The sequence below is a fragment of the Phaethon lepturus genome, unplaced genomic scaffold (genome assembly GCF_000687285.1).
Source record: "Phaethon lepturus isolate BGI_N335 unplaced genomic scaffold, ASM68728v1 scaffold5247, whole genome shotgun sequence".
NCBI classification, from domain to species: Eukaryota; Metazoa; Chordata; class Aves; order Phaethontiformes; family Phaethontidae; genus Phaethon; species Phaethon lepturus.
The window spans coordinates 45,898-68,315 of record NW_010553922.1 but is presented as its reverse complement, the minus strand read 5'-3'; the positions used below and the strand labels follow the sequence as shown (position 1 = coordinate 68,315).

At 39.9% G+C, this 22,418-nt stretch overlaps 1 protein-coding gene across 1 annotated transcript in view; it reads right to left on the bottom strand.

Moving 5' to 3' along the window:
* NR1H4 (nuclear receptor subfamily 1, group H, member 4) overlaps positions 1 to 22,418 on the bottom strand; it is a 41,980-nt gene that overhangs the window by 18,584 nt on the left and 978 nt on the right. Inside the window, exons 2-4 of the mRNA XM_010291655.1 lie at positions 17,310 to 17,449; positions 6,982 to 7,344; positions 762 to 902 (exon numbers count right to left, since the gene is read on the bottom strand). Of these exons, the coding sequence (XP_010289957.1) occupies positions 762 to 902; positions 6,982 to 7,344; positions 17,310 to 17,394 (589 nt within the window). The 5' untranslated portion in view covers positions 17,395 to 17,449. The remainder of the gene's footprint in view (positions 1 to 761; positions 903 to 6,981; positions 7,345 to 17,309; positions 17,450 to 22,418) is intronic.

Here is a 22,418-nt window from a genome sequence, read left to right as displayed (position 1 = left end):
ATTCACTTTAATATGAAACATTATTAAAGTCCATCAGCTTCATCTCTGGAGACAGTTCCACCCACGTGCCTATAAGCAAGGCAGGAAAATCTGTAGCGCCGTGAGAAAAGCTGATGCGGGTATTAAAAAGGGCTAACCCTTAGCAGGCATCGCCCGATTGCTGCGTGAGGTCTAGGAACATACACTGGGCAAGTCCGCAGAAACCTCCTGCTAGTGGCAGTCCTCTTTTCTTGAAAATGGCGTTGTTTGAATGCCAAAATTTGGACTTGATTAGCAAGAACTTGACAGGGAGAGCCCCAGGAAGAGTAGCAAAGGGAAGCACCGGGACTTTCCTGCTCTGGCTTCCACAGCAGTGCAAACTCCTCACTCCTGGCGAATCTCCTGCAGATTTGCTTCCCACAGCTGCTTTTCCTTTGCGCTCAAGCAGACTAATGGCTGTCATCTACTGCAGGACAGCTCTTCCTTCACCGTTTGCTCAGCTCTTATACACTTTTGCCCCTGACCACCAACTAAATGGACTTGATGATCTTAAAGGTCTTTTCCAACCTTAATGATTCCATAAATCCTGTTGCTTATAAGTGCCTTTGCCTTTTTCAACAGGATTTGATGCACAAGCACATAACAATCTTTAGTGTGCCTTCTAGCTGTCAGATGATATATTTTATAACTTTATTATTAAAACTAGCCCAATTAAACAAATACAGTATTTCATGTGTTCACTGCTCACTCTGACTGTATGATGCAAATACCTGTATACATACATTCAGCCAACATGCCCATTTGTTTGCATTTCCTTAGGCGGCACTCCTGGCATTTTCTCCTCATGTACATGTCCATCTCACAGTTGCCTCCATTTTTACACTTGTATACTGCATTTTTTGTGATGCTTCTTCTGAAGAACCCTGCACAACACAGAAGTGACAGAGATAAAACACTCAAAGAACCAAAGAAGTCAAATTGAAGTGCACCTCCCTCTCCATTGGGTTTTCTGAATGATGCATGTTCTGCTGCACTGTGCGTTTCTTTCAGTGCCTGGATGACTATATTCTTGATATTTGCACTGAGAATAGTATCAAAGTAATATAATTTAATAAATCAACATCATAAATCATGTGCCCAAACATTAAGCATTATCCCAAAGTAAGACCCTGGAGCTGTGAATGTCAAGAAAATTCAGACCCAAATCTGAAACCTGCCAGAAGCACCAGCACTAGAGCTGCAGGGTGATACCATACAAAATAGCCAGTGAAAAAATATGAATCTGTTAAGTTTCTTAAGGTAAAGGACTCACAGAAGGAGAGTTGAGTAACTTATCACAGTTATCCCCTCCTGGGAGCTGCAGGATCTCCATGTACTGGTCCCCCCACCCCCCAAGTTTAATAAGGAAGCTGCATTGTATCTACCTATTGTACATGTGGCCGTCTCCTCTGTTTGTAGGATACTCCAGCCTTATTCACTAAATATTGTCCACCTGATGAGTCAAGCAGTCACCTAATTTCACCTGCACAGACAGTTCTGCTGGTATCGTCACTGGATTCACTCCAAAATTGCACAGTGGTAACTGCAAGCAGCAACAGATCCAAGAAATCGAGAGGACCCTTCCTCAGTCTGTCCAAATCTCCTGTTTGGCTGCTGCCTATCACACCTCTGGGAGTGGGACCATGGGCAAAATGTGGAGCGCTCAAGATATGAAATGTAATTGAAGTCATCACAAAACAACAGTCTTTGCTGCCAGGCGTGGCTTGAATGTTTCCTGAATTTTTGGTGTGACTCACTGCACCATCACAATCTCTTTACGTTGTCATTTTTATGGCAGAGACTACTTAGCATCAGCTACAGAGGGAATCACCTCTCTCTGGCATGGGAGGGAAGCTCAGTTCTCCTCCTCATCTGAAGGCAGGTTTCTGAAATAGACTCCTGGGAGCTTCTGCTGGCACGTCACTGATACATAGCGTACTTCAAACTAGAGCTCTGTGGAAATTCACATTAACCAGAACTATTCACAAACCTTTTGCTTTCTCATTGCCACTGGCTGGCACAATAAAAACACCATTGTTTTCCAACCTGGCAATTTGATGCATTAAGAGAAACACCAGACAAGACTCGGTCTCCCATGCTCAAATCGTAGGGAAAATTCAGATGTGAATCTGAATTGTTGCCCATTGCAGGATTTGTCTGTGTGTTTGCAGAATACATTGAGCTAAGATACCATCCCACTGAATCTAGGTGAGAAAACAGATGATGTGATGATTTTGCCATTGTCAGATGATAATTTCCCAACTTTGGCCCATGTTTTTATAATTGCATAATCTCTTCCAAGCACTGGTGTGTAGCTACCAGTAAAACAATTCCACTATCTGGTGGGAAAAAACCTGGCGTTTCTCTGAATCTACCTTATTTGCTGCTTCAAATCTCTTCCATGCTGTCTGTTTTACTGGCTTCTTTTCAGATAAATACACTTGACTGGCATCAGTCTCTTTTGAAATGCAGATTGCTTAGAACCTCCAGCAGCCCCAGGCATTATTTTTATTCATCATTCACATGGTGTTTAATACATTACCATTTACTGGTCAGGGAAGGAAGAAAAAGGCATGGATTTAAGCTGTAGGTTCTCAGTGTCGCTAAAGGCAACTTCATCTGCTTTACATCATTTATAAAATTTATTTGTTAAATCCTGTAATTCATTACATTAATTAGTAAAAAATGTTGAAAAGTTCTGTGCAAATATTTATGACATTCTAAGTCTGATTGTTGACTTTATCCCTCACTCTATTCACAAGATATGTGTTTGCTTTTTTGTGGAAGAACAAAGAAAAAGAGCTTTAGTAAATACATTTTTTATCGGTGTGTAAGAATGTGAAAGTCAAATGCAAAACTAGGGATGCAAAAAGATAGGAGGCAATAAGATACAAGCAGTCAAATATTTTCTCTTGAAAACAAAGTTTTTGAAAAAGCGAATGATGTGAAATGAAAAGTGAAATATCTTTTGGCAAAAGTAGTTGTAATGCTACTCTTGCTTAATTTTATCATGAAGTGACTTTCGAATTATTGTTGTCTTGAACAGACTTCTTCATAATTAATTTTGAAATTAGCTTTTTGATGAGTGGAATTTCTATATATATTATTCACTAATAATTCAAAATGAACTTAAACTGCCTGAAATAGTTTATGTGTGACCTTCTATGCCAGGAAGAGTTTTACAGAAATTCAGAGGTAAATCAGAAATAGCATCTGTTAGAGTAATGAAAGGGCAGCCCCCAAAACTGAAGGTTTTTCTGGCACAGTCTAACCTTTATCTGATCTTGCCAAATTACAAAAAGCTCATGTTGGCTGGAAATGTGAATTTGCTTTGTTCTCTTAGCTAGTCATGAATATGATTAATTATTGCTAGAGCTGCTCCGATGTTACTAATGCTGATTTTTCTTACAGAAATTATGAAGGTTGGAGGAGGACAGCTGTTAAAAGTGTAGATGAAAGCTTTGTAAATACCTCCGTTGGCCATCCTGATGGCCAACTGCTTTGGGTTTTTCAATTTAAAAGTTCACGACCGCTAACAAAGTGCCAGCTCTGCTCAGTCAGACTATCAAGGCGTGCTACAGCATTCCTTCCTTGCTTCCATGCCCACGTGGTGGGTGTTAGTGCAAGGAGAAGGTTAAAGCGGGACCCTTCTTTGCAGAAAGCATTCTCAGTCTGGCGTAGGAAACATTAAACATTACCAGGAGTGGTTTGAAGATTGCAAAAACTCATACCGCCAGCCTGTGCAGAGGGAATTCACAACTAGCTTTTCTCTCGGCAGAACTTCTTCTGTGGCTTTATTGAACAAGCGCTATACTGTGTCCCACTTGCTTTGCAACACCTGAAAGTGGCCCTTAAAACCCAGTATCACTATACAAAGGCTATATCAAAAAGTCTTGGATGTCTTTCTGCAAAGGTTGTCTCGGAAATGATGTCTACAGCAGCAGGCTTTAAGGCATTGTGTATTGGTCACTATGTTGTAGCAATGCCTGTAAATCGCCTCCTCCGTTATGGACCACAACTGTGACACTATTATTGTTAATCAAGGCAGCGTTTTCTAAAGTGATATATTAGAGGTGAGAGAAACCTCAAGGAAGCATTTTCTGTTTTATTACAGTACCGCAGGTAAATGTTGTATGAGAGCAAATATTCTCTTTAATCTGCTTTTGCATAATATGTAACATAATAATGAAATAGTTCATACTTATTTGTTAATGGATAGTAATGTATTAAAAATATTTATAGAAGTGTATATTCCTGCCCATATCTTTAAATAAATATTCTGATGAGGGACGATAAATAAGATCTTAATATTGTTCCTTCTGCTCTAGAAAAAAGACCAAAAACAATGGAGAGTGTTGCTGAATGCATTACCCAAGAAAGAAATGAAAAAAATATTGCACATATTCATCAGAGAGGATTGAAGCCCATAAAACTATGCGCAAAGCCTCCTTTTGAATAAGAACGTCCACAGCATCAATGGAGCAGAGGTGCTGTGAGCCCCAGACCTGCAGAAAGGGATCTGTGTATTATTTTGGACACACATTGAGCATGAATTAATAGTCTTGAGTCCAAAAAGAGGGGCTAATCTCATAGTTGTATACGAGACACGTGAGGCAGTCCTTCTACTGCTCTGATAGGAGCACAACTGAAGTACTGAGCCCAATTTTGGTCACCGTGCTCTGAGTGTAATGTATACCCATGTGAAAAATTCCACAGATACACAAGAATGATCAGAGGTCTAGAAAACATAGTATCCTCTTCACCTTGTCAAACACAATTACTGTCCTCAGCACATCTTTTTACTGAATCAGCTGGTACTTTAATCACCTCTAAAGTGTATTGTAGAAACAGAATGCATTATCTTTAAATAATTCAACTTCTACTATGTTTGATCAAGAATACTATTCTTTTTAATTGATGTCGCAGTCATGAAACAGAGCAAAAGCATAAAATAAATTATCCCAATAAAACAATAAAATTATGGTTACACAGAGTGACTCAGACTGAAGCAACAGAGAGATGAACACATATTGCCTTTCACCATGGTTTTTAGTCTGAGTAGTTACCTTGTGGTTTTAACCTCTCTCCTAGAATCGTTCTTTACAAATTCCTTAGCTTGTAATTGTAAATCTTTGAAAAATTTACTAGGACATTTAATAATGAAGTTAATAAATAGTAGGAATAGCTTATTAGCAGAGTAAATCTATCTTTACTTGGAATCTTCACATTAAAATTGAGTTTAATTTGGTTTTTAATGACAGCATTCATGAGTTAATTATTATTTTTTGACTTTGAGACTATTCACATGGACTGCAGAAAGAAACGAATCTCTTCTTTATTGGAATTATTGAGATAAACTATATGACCTTTGACTGTATGCATGTTTAGAGTGGTTGACCAGTGTGGTCTGCTGTGCCCTCAGAAAAGAATTTGTAATAGGTAAAGTAAAACCCCAAAATTAATTCCAAGTCCACTCTTAGTGAGATCCACATTAAGATACTCTAGTGCTTCAGTAATGTCCATGCTTTAGCCTTTATCCATAGAACAGAAATTATAATGAAATATTTATTCATAGAATAGAATGGAAAACAGGGGCATTATTTTTCTTTCTATAACATACCTCAGCCCTGTCACGGAGTAACTGACTTCAGGTATAATAGTTACTCCATCAGCATAACCTTTTGTCCATCCCTGCTAAAATAGCTGACGATCAGGTTTCCAATAATGACAATGATTTTCTACATCCCATTTATCCTGACACCAACTTGTGAATACAGTTCTCCTAAGCAACAAGATATTTATCCTACAGATTCTGTTTCCTGAAGCTCCCTCTCGAGGCATAGGGGCTGCATCCAAAGCAGCATGGCCAGCAAGTTGAGGGAGGTGATTCTGCCCCTCTACTCTGCTCTGGTGAGACCCCACCTGGAGTCCTCCATCCAGCTCTGGAGCCCTCAGCACAGGAAAAACATGGACCTGTTGGAGCGGGTCCAGAGAAGGGCCACAAAAATGATCAGAGGGATGGAGCACCTGTCCTATGAAGAAAGGCTGAGGGAGTTGGGATTGTTCATCCTGGAGAAGAAAAGGCTCCAGGGAGACCTTATTGCAACCTTCCAGTAGTTAAAGGGGGCTTATAAGAAAGATGGAGCCAGACTTGTTAGCACGGCCTGTAGCAATAGGACAAGGGGTAATGGTTTTAAACTAAAAGAGGGTAGATTCAGACTAGATATAAGGAATAAATCTTTTACAATGAGGGTGGTAAAACACTGGCACAGGTTGCCCCGAGAGGTAGTAGATGCCCCATCCCTCGAAACATTCCAGGTCAGGTTGGACGGGGCTCTGAGCAACCTGATCTGGTTGAAGGTGTCCCTGCTCATTGCAGGGAGTTGGACTAGATGACCTTAAAAGGTCCCTTTCAACCCAAAGATTCTATGACTTTATGATGATTCTATGAATTAGAAATAATTTCAATTCACAAACCTGAAGACACCCACCATGTTGAGATTCTCTGGGAACAGTCTGCAGGTGGGAGCTGACATGCAATGTGCACTTCAGGAGGCATTTGGGCCGGATTCACAGCTGATTTCTAGGGCAGCCTAGCATTGAACTCACAGGGACCTCCACGGGTTTGGTTCCTTCCACGGGTAGAGATCAGCATGAACAGCCTCCAAGACAGCAGACAGGCTGCCAGTCCCCTGCATAGAAGCTGTTTTTTACCTTTTACCAAGAGCTAATAATGGCTCAAGAGCCGCAGGTTGGCCAACTATGCTCTGTAATCACAGGACAGTGGTGGAAGACGCTGCCAATCTGTCTTGGGGAAAATATATAATCATGTATACCTGATCCAAACATAAATGTCTAAAATGATTAATGACTTAGATAAAATTAACAAGAAAGAAAAAAATGAAGTTCAGAAACTGCTGTGCTGATTAGCTGAATTGTATTCTGTAATTGATTTCATCCTACCTTTGCATCCTTCACAAGTAAGAGCATTGTAGTGGTACCCAGATGCTTTGTCACCACAGACCACACAGAGCTCTTCTCCTTTCACTCTTCCTGTGGAGTGACCCAGTCTAGGCTTTTTGGCTGCAGGAATATCCATTATCTCTGTCTCCCTTGTGAAAAAGGTTTCTGAGGGTATTCGCCTGAGCTCGTACATCCCGGGGGAATACCATTCCTCGTGCTGTGGAGGGTAGAAGCCTAGGTTGGAGTAGTAAGGTGGTGATGAAATCTGAGGCTGAACCTGGGGAAGTGGCACACTGTTGTACTGTGTGTAAGGTGACACATCTGCCTCTTGCACTGGAGAACTCATTGGCTCTGGAAGGACACCTGGAAAATAATAATGCAAACCCAATTTCTATTACTACCATGAAACTGCACTTACTGGAGATATTTCCACTTCCAGACATCCACTTCAAAAACAATAAGGCGTAGTACAAAGATTGCATTATTTGAGCTTAGATTTCCTGTAGTCCTGGTTCTACGCAAATGCATGGCAAAATATTTTAAAAGCAACCAGCCATTCTCAGCTAGTCCTTTATTACAGGTAGAAGTGTCCTGCACTACCATTTACATAATAAAAAGTTGGGAGAAACTGTGCAGCTAATCGTATAAATGTTCAGTTTAGAAGAAAGAACAATTCCCACCGCAGAGAAGCTAGCAACCTGAATTAGGTCTCACAGTAGAATAAAAGAAATCCAAACAAAAGCAAAAAATCCTATGGCATTGGTGAAAATTAGATCAAGACTCATATATCAGGTTAGTTTCTATTTAATGCTGAATGAATATGTCATGATGGGGGAAAACTGCACCGGGGAAAGATGACAAGAGTGAGGCTGAATTAGAAGATGGAGAACATTAAATAAACCTTTTAGAAGAGCCTGAAAGCAGAAAGTGAGGTTACCATGAAGGAGCAGGGAGGATATTCCTAATGTAAGTGGTGAAATGCAACCTTCTTGCTGTCTGGCCTCCACCGGTCACCCAGCCAGCCTCCGCAGCCTGGTGCCCAGGCCCTACGAGCCTGTGCCACTCAGTGCAGTTGTGTCATTCTCACACGAAGCACCTCTGAGCCAACAACAAACCTGGCATCCTTTCCTGTCGGGACTGACACAGTATCTGGAGGCTACCTTAACTTTGCCCATTAAATAGCCGGTTTAAAAATGCAAACAACTTAAGTCTCTTTTTTTTTTTCCCCCTGTACTACAAGTACAACAACATCTATCAGTCCCTGGATGGTGTAATTAAAATCAAGCCCATGTCAACCAGCTGAGAAGAGTAATTTAAGTTATTTGAAAACTACTTCAGATTTTCTGTTGGAGAAAGCCACATCTTGCTGTTTTGTGAAAACACTGACACATTTCCTTTGTTAGTTCCAAGAGAGTCTGAGAAAAATAGTGCATATTTCCAGGAAGATGCTGGAGTCAACAGCAGTATTTACAAGGAAATCATAGATTAATATTCATTGGTGACCACTACTTAGCAGTGCTTCAGAAGCCCTCCAAAAACATTTTTGCTGACATAAAGTTGGTTCCCTGGCAAGTCTCATTCACTTCTGAGGAATCAGAAGCAATGAAGGTATGCTGACAGTTAAGAAGAGGGAACATCTGTAATGACAGAAAAGAATAAAAATCTGTAGTAGGGGATTCTTCCCTCTCCTTTGTCTCACTTCCATTAGTGCCAGAAACTAACCTTTTCATTTCACCTACGTTTTCACTTTCAAGGTCTCACGCTCTTGCTCTGCAGCCTTCTGCCCTTCCTCCTTTACCGTGCTGCAGAAGCCATACAAGTGGTTTGGATTTGCCTGATTGCTCTATTGTCCACAGCCCATCTTTGCCAATAGCAAATGTTGAGGTCCCAGTTCAAGAATAAGCAGCAAGATGTAAGTCTGGAAAAATGTGACACAAAACCAAATGAGAATAATGGTGCCGTTTGTTATTAACAATTAGTTTAATTGTGGTTGCGTTTAGTTGCTCCGGAAGAGGCCAAGGGGCCCTGAGTACTACACTAACAGAAGCAGAGCAGCAGAAGGCACTCCCCAGACCCAAGTTTATGCCCTTTAAATAAACAGCGTAGACATACAGAGACCTGAGACAAAACACAGGCCTCTGGCTACTCTTATGGAAGAGCCTGGAGGTGAAGTCACAGCTTCATGCGTCAAAGACAAACTGTCACTGATAGGTGCCAGCTGCAGCGGTGACAAAACACATCAAGGGTGAGGACAGCAGTGGTTTGATGATGACCTTTATTGTTCAGTATAGGTTTAATGAGTGGGTGGTCTTTCTTTAATTACATTTACCATTTGTTGAGACTGCTGCTCATTAAGACTGGTCAGGGTACTTCAGGTACAAAAACTGGTGTTAATTGAGAGATACACAATCATACAAATCATTCAGTCTCTCTTTGGAGAGGAATCTGTTCACCATGGAGACCTAAGTTGTCATTTGCTAGTTAGCAATTACTTAGTTGATTGAGTTTGCTAAAGGGAAGTGGGACAATCCCAAAATGAAAAGCAAGAAACTGTTGATTTTTAACTTTATGCCATCCACAGGAAATTCCACAAAAGCTCTAGACCAGCCTCCGGAACCGCTTGGGCCTCTCAAAGAGCAAGAAGAGAAGGCAACACTCCTTCCACAGCAAAAAAAAAAAAAGTCTCAGGTCTTGTTAAAAAACTCAGGATTGCTAAAGAAATGCAGCACATGCTGAGACAATATTGGGTGTTTATTTATGTAAATCCATTTGGGTTGCAGATAAGTTTGGAAAAATCTTCACCATCATTAATTCTACTCTGCTTCTAGAAGAAAAAAAGCGCATCTGAGTCTCAATGTATGAAGTTAAATATGGGGGGAAAAAACCCAACCACCGTGTTTTCTCCTCCTTTTTCCTTATGGGTCAGGCACACAGCTAAAGAATTCAGCTGAACTGAAGCCACTCTCAGAGCAATGAAAGCAAAAAGGGAGAACAGGCAGCGTTGAAAGAGACTGAGAGAACATGGTCGTCTTGTTTTCTGTAAAACAAGTTTACAGCTAAAACTCTAGGACGTGCCCGGATACTAGAGACCAGACAGATTTTTAAAGATAATTAGGCTGTAACTATGTAGGTTTTCCCACTTTAGCTTTTTTTTTTTTTTTTTTAAATAGACCTGATTAGTCCTGTTTAAAGGGCTGGGTGGCTATCTGCATTTCATCCTTAGAAATCAGCCAACTTGAGCTGACTCAGTGAGACACTGTTCTCTACCCAGAGCAGATCAAAACCAGTTGCCAATTTTTTTTTTTTCCACAAAATTGTCAACAAGTCTGGAATTAAACATTGCAAAATATGATCTGCTCCAAAGCACTAATGATCCAAAATCATTCCTAAAAATAATTGTTTAAAACTGTGGAGGTGTTCCATAAAGACAATTTCAAAATTAAACTCTTTCATTTTTTAGTTGAAATGTCCTTTTATTCTGAAATATTATCTTAAAGAATTGAAGCAAATTATCAGGTTGAAATAGAAACTGAATGACTTGAAATTATTGGGACAAAGTATTTCTATGACCTGATCAAAAAAGTGTGGCCTAAGCCATGTTCCCCAGCCCTCTGCATGCACGAGTCTTCCAACAAAAGCTGAAGGGGTTCCGCTTTCAGAGGCACACGATGCCCTGCCCTGTCCTGTGTGACCTTAGAAAACCACAGTGATTTTGGGAATTACGCTTTGCAAAGTACATGCGAGTCTAGAACAGTTTCTTATCACAAAAGAAAACTAATCTTATCTTGCCAGCCGGAATGTACATATGCTTTTATTCAGATATCTATTAGTAGAAGTCTGAGATGGGCTGGTCTCACGCCACTGTAAAGCATGAGCCAGCCCACTGAAATCACTGGAGTTGCAGCCGTATAAAGCAGCGAAAGTGAAATCAGAAATTATCTCACTGGATTACAGTGATTTTTTTTTTTTTTTTGTGGGGCCTTAACTATTTTGAAACATCTGTTTTTTCCTTTTGGAAGCATACCTTTTACATTTTTGAAGACAGACTACTTAAGCGCACACAAATGTGATGTTACTTACAGCTGTAGATCTTTTAGATTATGTTTTGCAAATAAGTGTTTTTTCAATGAAAAACATTTTACAGAAATCTGGAAACCTTACTAATATCAAAGTGAAAACTTTGGATCGATGTGATCATCATTTTGCAAATATTTTCCCACAATACCACTTGCAGCTGAAACTCATTGGAGAGTTTTGCTTTTGTTCCTTTAAATTTTACACAAAGTATTTTACATAAGACTTGAAAAAATATTTGATGTAGGCTTAACCACTTGTGGAAATGAAAGGGAATTTTCCTTGTAGAAACTAAAGAAAGGTTGTCAGTTTGCAGAATTATAATGAGGTTATTTTGCAGTTTTAGGGTGGTTTTATTCAGAATATTACAGAAATCATGAGATCACATTTTAATGTAAAAGTTATTGTTCCACTAGAACAAAGCTAACTGAGGAGAAAAAAATTCAAAAGTTTCAAAATATGAATCTCTCTCTCTCCGTAGAATATTAATGAAGAAATTTAAAGAAATAAGAACAAGGGTCAGGATTAAGTAATTTGGAAACCATAGCATAACCATTAATGAAATCCTGATTTAATTCCAAACAAATTATTTGCAGATCTTTAAAGATCATTTGGTTTAAACAACCTTCTAGCATCCTACAGTTTCAAGCAAGAATACCAGATCAGACAGCAAACACATCCAAGCGAGAACACAACAATATCCTACCTTAGGCTGTCTTTGGTCTCATCATTTCTTGAAGAAAAATACTTTCCTTAAGGTATCGAGTACTCCTTTCCCCTCCTTACCCCCCCCCCCCCCTTAAGACTATGGATAAATAAAACTTCTTAATTCTGCTTTGTCTGTATCCTGTTGACTTCTTTACTGTGAGAACTTTCTTTAAGACTAGCAAAGGCGTGACACAGGCGAGAGGTTATATAGTTTACTGATTAACTTCATTACAGAGAAACTTGTTTGTAAATGTCTGAAACAATAGCAATGTCCATTCCCAGTGTGGATTTACCTGGATACAATTTGGTTACCATTCAAGGGGATGCCTCCAAGTAGTAATTTTGTACCTGTTGTGATTTACAACAAATTTTTAACCAATAAATGTTAAGTAATGTCAAGTGATTCTGTGCAAAAGATTAACCACTTCAGTACCACAAGAAGCACATTTTAGCTGACTGGATTAACAGATTTTTTTAAGTACAGAAATGTTGTATTCTCAAAAAAGGCCAAAGTGCTCAGGCCATACTGGACACATCTGTACGATAAGAGAGAAGAGTGCCAGAGAGATGTCCTTGCCCCAAGATCGAACGTCAAGGGTCAATTCTCAGCTATGTGTTTTAGGAGTAACTAACTCTCTCTAGAGTGGGCAGAATGCATCTGCACTACATGGTTTTTATTGCTGACCTTACTCCTCTGGGCCCATAGAGCCTCCCCATGACTCTCCAAAATTATTGTTTAACATATGTCACTTCAGTTCAAAGCACCTGTAACATTGTGAGGGCTGTGCTGGATGCCACCACAGCACTACTAGGACAGCATGAAGTCAGAGATTGTATGGCTTGCCTTGGTTTGATGGCAGCTAAGGTATGAAGGTACAAACCCCACTGAGACACTGTTGGAAGACAGTGTAGGGTAAAAGGAGCCAAACCTCCTGCAGTCTTGTCCATGCTGCCTTTTTGGGAACAGTCTCTGGAGTAAGCCGATGTCTTAAAGATACCTACTAAAGCAATCTAAAACAGAGCCCCAGAGCAAGCTAGGAGTTGAGCAGTGTCAAGATGGACAGTCAAGGGTGCTGTGCCTCTCCCACTCTTCAGCCTCTTTCATTCAGCACTGTGGATGAGCTCACTAAGACCCAACATCAGATCTGTGACCAGAAGTATATCTGAGAACAATACCTGGAAGTAAACAGGCAGAGGATCAAGCCCCAGACTGCAAGATTCCCCTTATTTTACAAAATAGTCTCCTTTCCAGGCTAGGATCCACAAATGACTCACACAAGCACAAAAGGAAGCGTCACAGAAATGCATTTTGATTTTGCCTTGCTTTGTGATGCAACCTTCACCCTCAGAGCCCCATTCATCTGCATTCCTCTCTTTATTTCTTTTTTTTTCCTCAGATTGCCACTCTGTTTAGTTTGGATCTCTTCATAATTATTATACGTACATGATTTTCTGTTTTAATTTGTGTTGGTTTGTTTCCTTTTTATTTGGGGGTCTGTTATGGGCCTAATTATCTTAACTGTAGGGATGAAGCCAGATGTCACATCGTCTGCCGGGTGGTGCTAAAGACAAGCAGTTATTTAACATATCTTGTGATCTTGAAGCTCTTTAATCAGTTTGGACACTTGATCCTATGACTTTTTTTTTTAAAAAACATAACCAGAACAAACACAAATTTGTCTAAAAGGATTCAGCCTTTTAACCTCATCTTAGGCACTCTTCTATGCCTACAACAATTTTCAATGGCATTTTGTTGTTCTTACATTGCCAAATATTTAAGATAAGTTTAGATGTATTACTTTTTTTCCCCCTTTGTTTCAGTTTTTTTGTTTATCCTTCCTTGTCCATTTCAATACAGCTTTTAAAAGTGGTCATTCACCCCAAAAAACTTCTTTCTCAGATAGGGATGTGTACAATGAGGGTGGCATTTCTTTTCCTGTTGTATTTTGATGTTACTTTACAAGAAAACATAGTCAGGCCATTGAAAAATACTTAAAATAGGTCTTTATTCAAATTAAATCTGTAATAATACTGACTCATTTTTCCAGATTCTTAGAAAAATATCCATCTCTAACAGCTAAAATTTCACACTTAATAACTTGCGTGTTAATAACTCCTGTATAAGGTGCTTTCATAGAAAATAGAATAGGGCTATTAAAGGCCTGCTACTTACTTATCATATAAATGACAATTTGAGTGAAATGCTGTATATATTTCAGATGCCATACAAATATATAAGCTTACGCTCCACATTTAAAGTATAAAGGAGACATTTTTGGTGTCTGCAAATTAGTTCAGTCCCTTATGAAAAAGGGCAAGTGCTAACCACTGGAAGAAATAAGATAATGGAGATATGGGTATTTAACACGTGGATAGGCCCTAATATGAAGAACTTTCAAAGGCAATTGAAAGACATTATCAAATACCTTTCTGCAACAGTCCCGGATGAATTGCCTTAGTGCCTTAGAGCAAGGCTTGTCAGCTTCAGCACAGCGCTCTGCTAATGCACCTCAGCATCTTCTAGGTCACAGCTTGTGTCCAGCCAATTTGGAGCAAAGCGGAGGAGCTCAGATCAGTCTACGTCTATCACGGTAGCAGGGTTCGCAGGACAAATTCATTACTCTAAAGTGAACTACAAAGCTCCCAAAGGTTTTAAAGGAGATCAGGATTTCAGTCCTAAATTACAGGGGTTCAAAAATGCAGGTTGGTAGGTGTCACTTCCTTTTAGTTCAGGATGTGAAATTGGACCAGTCTTCACATAGCTGGCCCTGTTCAATTCAATGGGGCTTGTGAAATAAAAAAAAGTTTGACTAAGGAAGAGAAATATCTTAACAGGATAGGTCCCATGGAGACCCATGCACCCCTGGGATTTCGTGACACCAAGAGTCCCTTTCCCTCACTGGGAAAACCAGAGCTGCAAGGAAGAAAAAGCTGATCTTGCATGCAGATGCTATAGAGGATGCGTTTTACATATTTGGTTTTGGCCACTTCTTCAAAAAGATGTTTTCTGTAAAGAGATCTAGGACGTTTCTAAGTCATCTGAGTATTAAGGTACAAAAACAGAAACAGTTTTCCAGAAAGACAGGGTGGAAGGGAACAACTCTCACTTCTGCTACGTTAAAGATCCTTCCTCACTTGCATTTTGAGCCCCCTTTTCCAGGCACTCATAACTACAGAAGTGAAAAACTACAGTTAAAACACACTAACTCCAAAGACATAAAGAGACACTTTACCTTAGGCATGTACTGTTAAAATGGCAAGATACCATTTCCAACTACTGAAAGGTAGAAAGCATTCTTTCTCTTTAAGCTCTTCTGAGACCTGCTACAACTAGAAATCTGGAGGGTGAGTACGTAGAATTGCCCTGGAATTACCTGCGATGAGGCTCGCAGCACAAGCAACTCTCGATTGACAACATTTCTCTTGAGAGACCTAGACCTGGTGCTAATGTTTGGAGATGCACTTAGATTTGTTTTTGAAGGTCTAAGAACACTCTCCCCATAGACTGAGCAAAGCATAATGAAAAGATAATCTATTTCCAAGGTTTTTTACAGAATGTGAGTATTTAAATTTGAAAAAGGAGACTGTTTTGTATAAAGGCTGACATCTGTAAGCCAGCAATTTCTTACTTGTATTACATCAGAGCTGTAACGTGTGAGAAGTCCTGGGAGAAATACAAGGGTCATTTAAAAGAAAAGCTTTCTTCCTGTTTCCTTGGGTTCACAAGTCTCTACCTGCCAAAACTGAATGTCAAAAAAATGCAAGTTGTTTACAAATATAAGATTGAGAGGCAAAACCATTTCCTACAAGCATCCTGAAGAGATGGAGTCATATCTTCACAGTGAGTAACTTTCTCTGTGGACTCAGTTGCATATTATTTCTGATGTTTTTTTTCTAGCTATAAAATCTAAAGACACCAAATTTGTAAAGAATTCACTTCTGAGACTTGAGTGACATCCTGCAAAACAGGACCAAGTACCCATACAAAACAGAAGTTAGCTTAAGTGAAACACAGCAGGAGTGCTAAGTCTCCTTCCTAATGGACCCCTGATTCAACCCCTTAATACATTATTTCTTTCTGTTACAGAAATGTCAGTTTGAATTAAATCTCCATTGTGCTAAGCTCTGAATACCTATAATAGGAGACACAATCCCTCTTCTGAATACCTCACAATTTCTGATTAAGGTTTCAGTGTGGAGGGAAAGTATTTTACATGAACATGCTTCCTTATATTTTGAAGCTACCTCATCATCACTCTTTAAAAACAATGAAATTATTAGTGAAAAAGTAGACATCGGGGAAAAACTTAGCAAAAATCTGAAGTAGTTCAGTTATGCAAGACTTTTAAAGGGATGACTGGATATAAAATTTGGCACCCTAGATTTGAACATCATGCTCCTCTTTGTATATCATGGCTTGACATTGGAATTAACATGTAGCAAAGTACCGTTTTAGTTATTTCCATAAACTTTTTTTAAAACTGCAAAAACATTTCTCCCAGCAAAAACCAACACATTTAGGGGGGAAAAAAAAAGCAATAACACACAGTAATGCAATGGGTTTTGTTTATCGTTAGGGATAGTGCTTTAGTTTAGCTGAAAGGAGCCAGGACACTGGAAGTGGTCTGATTTGGGGAGATGCTCCTGACTTCTGAGGGCTCTGCAGCAGGAGCATCTCCATGTGTCAGAGTCCCACCACACCCAAGCCACTATCCTTGATACAGAGACATGAAACTGAAATGTTTTCAGTTTTTTCCAGCATTCAAAAAGACCAGAATTCTGGTCTTATTTGGACTGGAAACTTCTGAAGGGTTGCAGCTTTCTGTGGGGGTCTATACTGTGTGTGAGGCCTTGAATGGATCATGTTACTCAGTGAAGGTTCCCCTCTGCTGCCAAAAGAAAGGCTGAAAAATGTATTCTCTTTTTTTTCTTAGCAGTACATATAACAGAAGACAGCTTCCCCATGCTTAGAAAATATTGACCAAGAATTCTTCATTCATTAACAAACCCATGCTTAGCCTTGAAAAACTCAGTGGAACTGGAGCAAGAAGAATTTTCCAGCCTGCGTTTTCTTGTGTGTTGAAGTTAATAGCCCAAGTTTTTAATGGTCTCAGTAAGACAACGGTTTTAATTTAGGTGAGATTACTTTCATAAATTTGCATAATATAGCAATGCAAATACATTGCAGTATAATTTTGTTACAAATTAACTGAAAATATATCTGCTCAGCTTAATTTAAATGACTCACATGAAGATAACATCCAGCCTACATACAAAGGTCTGTCTTTGCTGAATCGTTTCAGGTATTAGAATAAAGTTGTAAAAACAACCTACAAGCTCTGCTATGAGCCCTGATGAGAGCAGTAGTGTTCAGGATTACATTAACACCATAGACCCATTATTTGTTATTCCTTCGATAGGTATTGAAGATTCAAGAAGTTTAGCACATGTCAACCACACGTCCTTGACTTGAAATTTCAGTCCATTTTCTTCTAGGTTTCTAAGTAAAGGATAACTTGCTATTTTAACCTAATTTGGTGACTTACCAAAAAAATGAGGACCTTCAGCAAGAGAAAATCCATCAGCAGTGCCTAGCTGGTGATGTCCTATTAAATTCATTTCAGATCCCATTTATTCTTCAGTGCAGGAGGAATATGCTAATTAAGCAATAGGCTGAAAGAAGACCCTGAAAGGTATAAGTCAAAAGAATATTTAAAACAAGATCACTTATTTTTGTGTACCTATTGTAAGGCAGGATTCTGAAGGTTGCTTCAACATTTACTGTAACAAACATTAGCTTAAAGTTACAATACCTAATTCAGCCTTTAAATAAAATGCTGCCCAGCCCCCCTTCCAGGGAATGCCAGTTGTTTGCATTATTTTTTCATCACCCTTTTATGATTTCATTGTTTTTGCTTACTGAAAAAGTGCAAGTTTATGGTTAGGTCAGGAGAACCGAGCCAGGAAACTTGAGTTTAATTTCCAGTGACTGGCTCTTTATCTTGCCTTCAGTAATTACTGTCTGAACAAGATAAATGGTGGCAAAAACAGAAAGCAAAGCCTTGGTCTAATAACCAGGCTCGCCCACCCGCTCCCTTTGTGGCCTCAAGCAGCCGTACAACTCTCTCGGGGAGGTCGGGCGATGCTTGTGCCCACTCTCTAGCATACTTTCCTAGCGGGTCAGATAGAGCAGCTTTCATCTCCTGAGGCTGACAGTGGCACTGTACCCAGGTCTTCTGCTCACTCCAATCACTGGGTTATTAAATAAGAGGCAAGAGGCCTGCCATTGCCTCCTACTGGAGCAGAGGCTGTAGCTAGAGCAGCACCTCATCCAGGAGGAAGGCGTGCAAGAGGCTCCCTCGCCCAGGTCTGGCTCGTGTGAGTGGGATGGGGCAACTCAAGATTGCGTTTGGGGCAGGACCATCAGTGACAGGAGAACGTACAGCTCCAACAAGAAGTCTCAAGGGTTTATGCAGACACCAGGAGGGTTCTGCATAACGTTGACAGAAATCTGTTTTGTTTTGTTTTAGTCTTAATTCTTCATTTGGTGTTATTCCCGTGGGACTATCCCTGGGACTCCGTTTCCACTCACTGAAGGCATTTGAGAGTCATAGCCTAGTCTGCTTCCCAGTGAGGTCTCAGCATGTTTCTTGAGCAGAAGTGAAGTCATCTGACAAAAACGTGAATGCAGCAGGAGGCCCAAGTGCTGAGCAGGCTGCTTGTGGGAGCGGCAAGCGCACTGTGTAATTATATTCAGATTTGTCCATAAGGATTCATTAAGTTCTTTCCTAACATAAACAAAGGCCCTCTAATTAGACAGATGCATTTTAAATCTCTCCCCACAGATAATTTAAACAGTTTACTCAGAAATGTCAAAAGCTACTTGTATCACAGACCAGATAGGGTTCTTGTGGCAAATAACATGTAAACACACAGTCTCAAATCTAGCACAGAAACACAGTTTTGCAACAGTAAAAAACTCCACATATCTTGGGATGGGGGTCGGCACCCAGCCCAGCCACCCAAGGTAGACCCACATCTACTTCCATCCATTTTACAGCCTCGCCACCACATTTGCTGGGGAAGGTATCTGCTGGACCCGAGAGGTGGGGCTGCCCACATGGCTGCAAAGGGCTGTCAGGAATTGCAAGACGGTTTTCTCATGAACTGCCTGTGATGGACCCTTGGGAGGGGGTTCCTCTTACAGCCCTTTACAAGGGTTCTGCCATGGGAGAAGACAGCAGCCCAGTCAGGACCCTTATAATGGTCAGTAAGAGAAATGTCAAAATGAGGCATCTTCAGAGGGGTCCTGAATGTTTCTCTGGATTTCCTTGCTGAAGACCAGAGGAAAGAGGGTGATCTCCACCCGATCCTCACGTGTAATCCCTTCAATAGCTTTCTTGCAGCCCACAGGCACGCAACCCTTGCAGCCGTGCCGTTCCTTGCAGGATTAGCTCTCCCTGCAGACAGACTTGAAGATTGCGTTCCATCACTACTACTTCCCATGTTTCCTCCTCAGACTATATGAGGAGGTAACATTGCAACAGCTAATATTTCAGTCTAGGGACTGTTCATACAGTTCGTACAGAGCCTAGAACCTGTCTTCTTAGGGGATTTTGGATGTTATATCAGGATATTTTAAAGATAGTCCCAATAAAGCATCTGTTTTAAAGCATTTTGACAGATTGTCAGTATGCAGTCAGACTTCCAATGCCTGGCTTCTTAGCTTGGAAGGTGTGTATATATATCTATATATATCTCTCTATCGCCTGCATCTGTCCAGTCTGTGCTGCAAAGGAGGAGAAAGCAAGCAAGCTATCTTTTTAAACCCTGATATAGTGTATGTGTTACAGTCTCTTTGAAATGTCTAGAAACTTATTTCTTGTTCCTTTGAGGCTGTTCCATTTTTTAACATGTCAGATAACATCACTGTTCGAATCCATTCTTTACAGACACAAAAAAAACCCTGGTTCCATTAATGCTGTCTTGTTTATAGTAAGAAACCTATGGATGTATTTGTCACAGCCTCTCAGTACACTAGGATGTAACAAGTTTTGTAACTCTACCCCTCCTGCCACATTAGTTTTTATCTGGATGGATTCAGTTCGAGTCAGATGATTGTGATGACTTTACAGTTCCCACCTTTCTTTTAATACTTCATTTTCTTTAAAACATTCAGCTGATGTAGACCATTTACTGGATTTCATGGGAGAAATTAATCCTGTCTTCTGAAGATTTCTGCAAGGCACAAGACATGATCACCATTAAAAAGGCTGGAAATATATTTTCCATTACATGTAGTTTTGCTACTGTAAATTTGCCTGACCACCAAACTATTCATTAAATAGCGATTGACATTTTTCTTTGATTTACCCCTCAATCCAGCCTGCTGTGAGCCATCTATCCTGTATTAGATTTATCCAATTATTTTCACCACTATTTAAAAGCAGCAGCTACTGATTTCCAGCTTTCAGACCTAAACCAGCTACACAATATAGACCATTTGAACATCATGTTCCACATATTGTTCGGATCTGGGAAATAGCATAGGTCACCATAAGTCGGTGTTACAAGGCATCACAGACCCAGGAGTGGACTCCACTTTCAAAGAGCGGGTTCCACAGCACATGCCCCGTCATGAGCTTCTTCTCAGCCTAATGCTCCCCGGCTGTTGCTGTGGTTAAACACTGTGGTCCCAGCTGGCTGCAACTCCCATGGAGCGACTCCAGAAGCATCACTCTGGCCAGCGGGATAGTCCCACCAAGCAGACATACAGAGGCACCCAAATTGCTAGCAACATGGCCACGTGACAAAGGGTGGCATCTGCAGCACCCTATGCACATAACCTTCTAGCAGAAGTATTCTTTCCAAAGATGTAGGGTTGGGTTATTTTCTTGGCTGGTGACATGTTAGCTATGTCATCTCAGCTTTCAGAATCAGTTCATCTACATGAACTAGGATCAGTAACCACTTTCTTAATTCAGATTTCTTGTCCACCAAAACCACATAATAGTGGAATGCAGGCATCTTTGGTATGACTAAACATTCATAGGTATTGCGACCTCATGCTGGCTTTCCTACATGAAGTGCATCCTTTAGCTACTTCTATCAAGATGAATCTGGAATATCTTAGCCAATTTGACTGATATTCCATCCTGAGGCGTAACAAAAAAATGCATCAGGTCAGGTAAAAGCTGAAATAAAGGCAATAGATGCATGGGAAATCAATATTACTCTCCAAAATAAAAGCCCCTCAAGAAAAGTTAGGAGGCATGGAAAAAGTTAGAGGTGTTTTTTTTTTTTTCCAAAGAATTATTTTAGTTAGTTTTCTAAAAAAACTATTTACTCCACCCCATTTTAGATTATTTTCTGAGGCCAAAATTATACAGCAAAGAAAAACAAAGATCAGTATATGTAAAGTCTATGCCCAATTGCTTGAAATTATTTTCATCACTTGCATATTAAGAGGTCTGAATTACATATAATTTTATTACATGTATCCTTTAGCATACTTAAGGACAGTCAATCAATGCATGATTATGTGTTCTATGTTTAACTGAGAAAATTGGTATATTTATGATTATATATGTAACATTTTTTCACCATATGTATGTGCATGCATGTTCATCTTTCTTATGGGGTATATGTTTACGGGTATATGGAAATATATATGTACACAGATATGCACATGCATGTGGGTGTAGGTTTCAAAGTTGTTGTGGACTACCTCTGACCCCACTATGGTCACCAGTAAAGCTTCCCCTGGCTTCTGTGTAAGCAAAACGAAGCCTTTTAATAATTAGGGTCAACTGGGTTCACTGAAAGCCAAAAGCATCATAGTCCCATACTTCCAGGTAAAGTAAAAATACGTTTGATCATCAGGAAGTCTCCATGATAATTTAATTGTGTTTTACCGTCAGAAGAAGAATGGTTAAATCTATTTCAATTACTCAGTAAAGGAAAATATATCAAAGCACTGGCAAAATTTTTCACAAATATTAGTGAGGTACATTTCCTTCTGTCTCATAATATTGTCCTATTCTTTGCACATCTGGCTGCCAATTGCTCAAAGAGAAATTTCAGTCACGTCATTACTCTATGGCCCGATCCAAACACTGTTAACATCAATGGGAAGATTCACATCTAGTTCACAGGCTTTTGATCTGGCCTCATAGCCTTTCTGTAGAGTATTTAATGCAGTGCCTCATTTATTTGAGAGGCTTTTTTATTTGCTTGCTTGTTTGTTTGTTTTAAAGTGTATCAAAGAGACATGAAAGCATTAGGAAGATTTGTGCTCCGTGTTTCTCGCCTTCTGCTGCTAGATCATTTTGGCACGCGTGGCACCACAGGCAGCTACACAGCAACTGATGCAAAATACAAGCAACACCACGAGCCAGACTGAGAACCGGAGACAGGACTGGTGTTACTGTGTCTGTTTGAAATTTACTGTTTGGATTTTTTAATGTGACATTTAAAACCAGAGCAGCAAAGAGACACAGGACACAGAAAAAAAATATAAGGTATTCTCACAGCTTAATTCTGAAGCAAAAATGAATATCTTTAAGTCAGTCACAAGTAGAACTGGAAACTCTACCAGCAGTCTCAATGGCATTTCCTAGGTAGGCAGGTAACTTCAAAGAGTGGGGCCAGCTTCT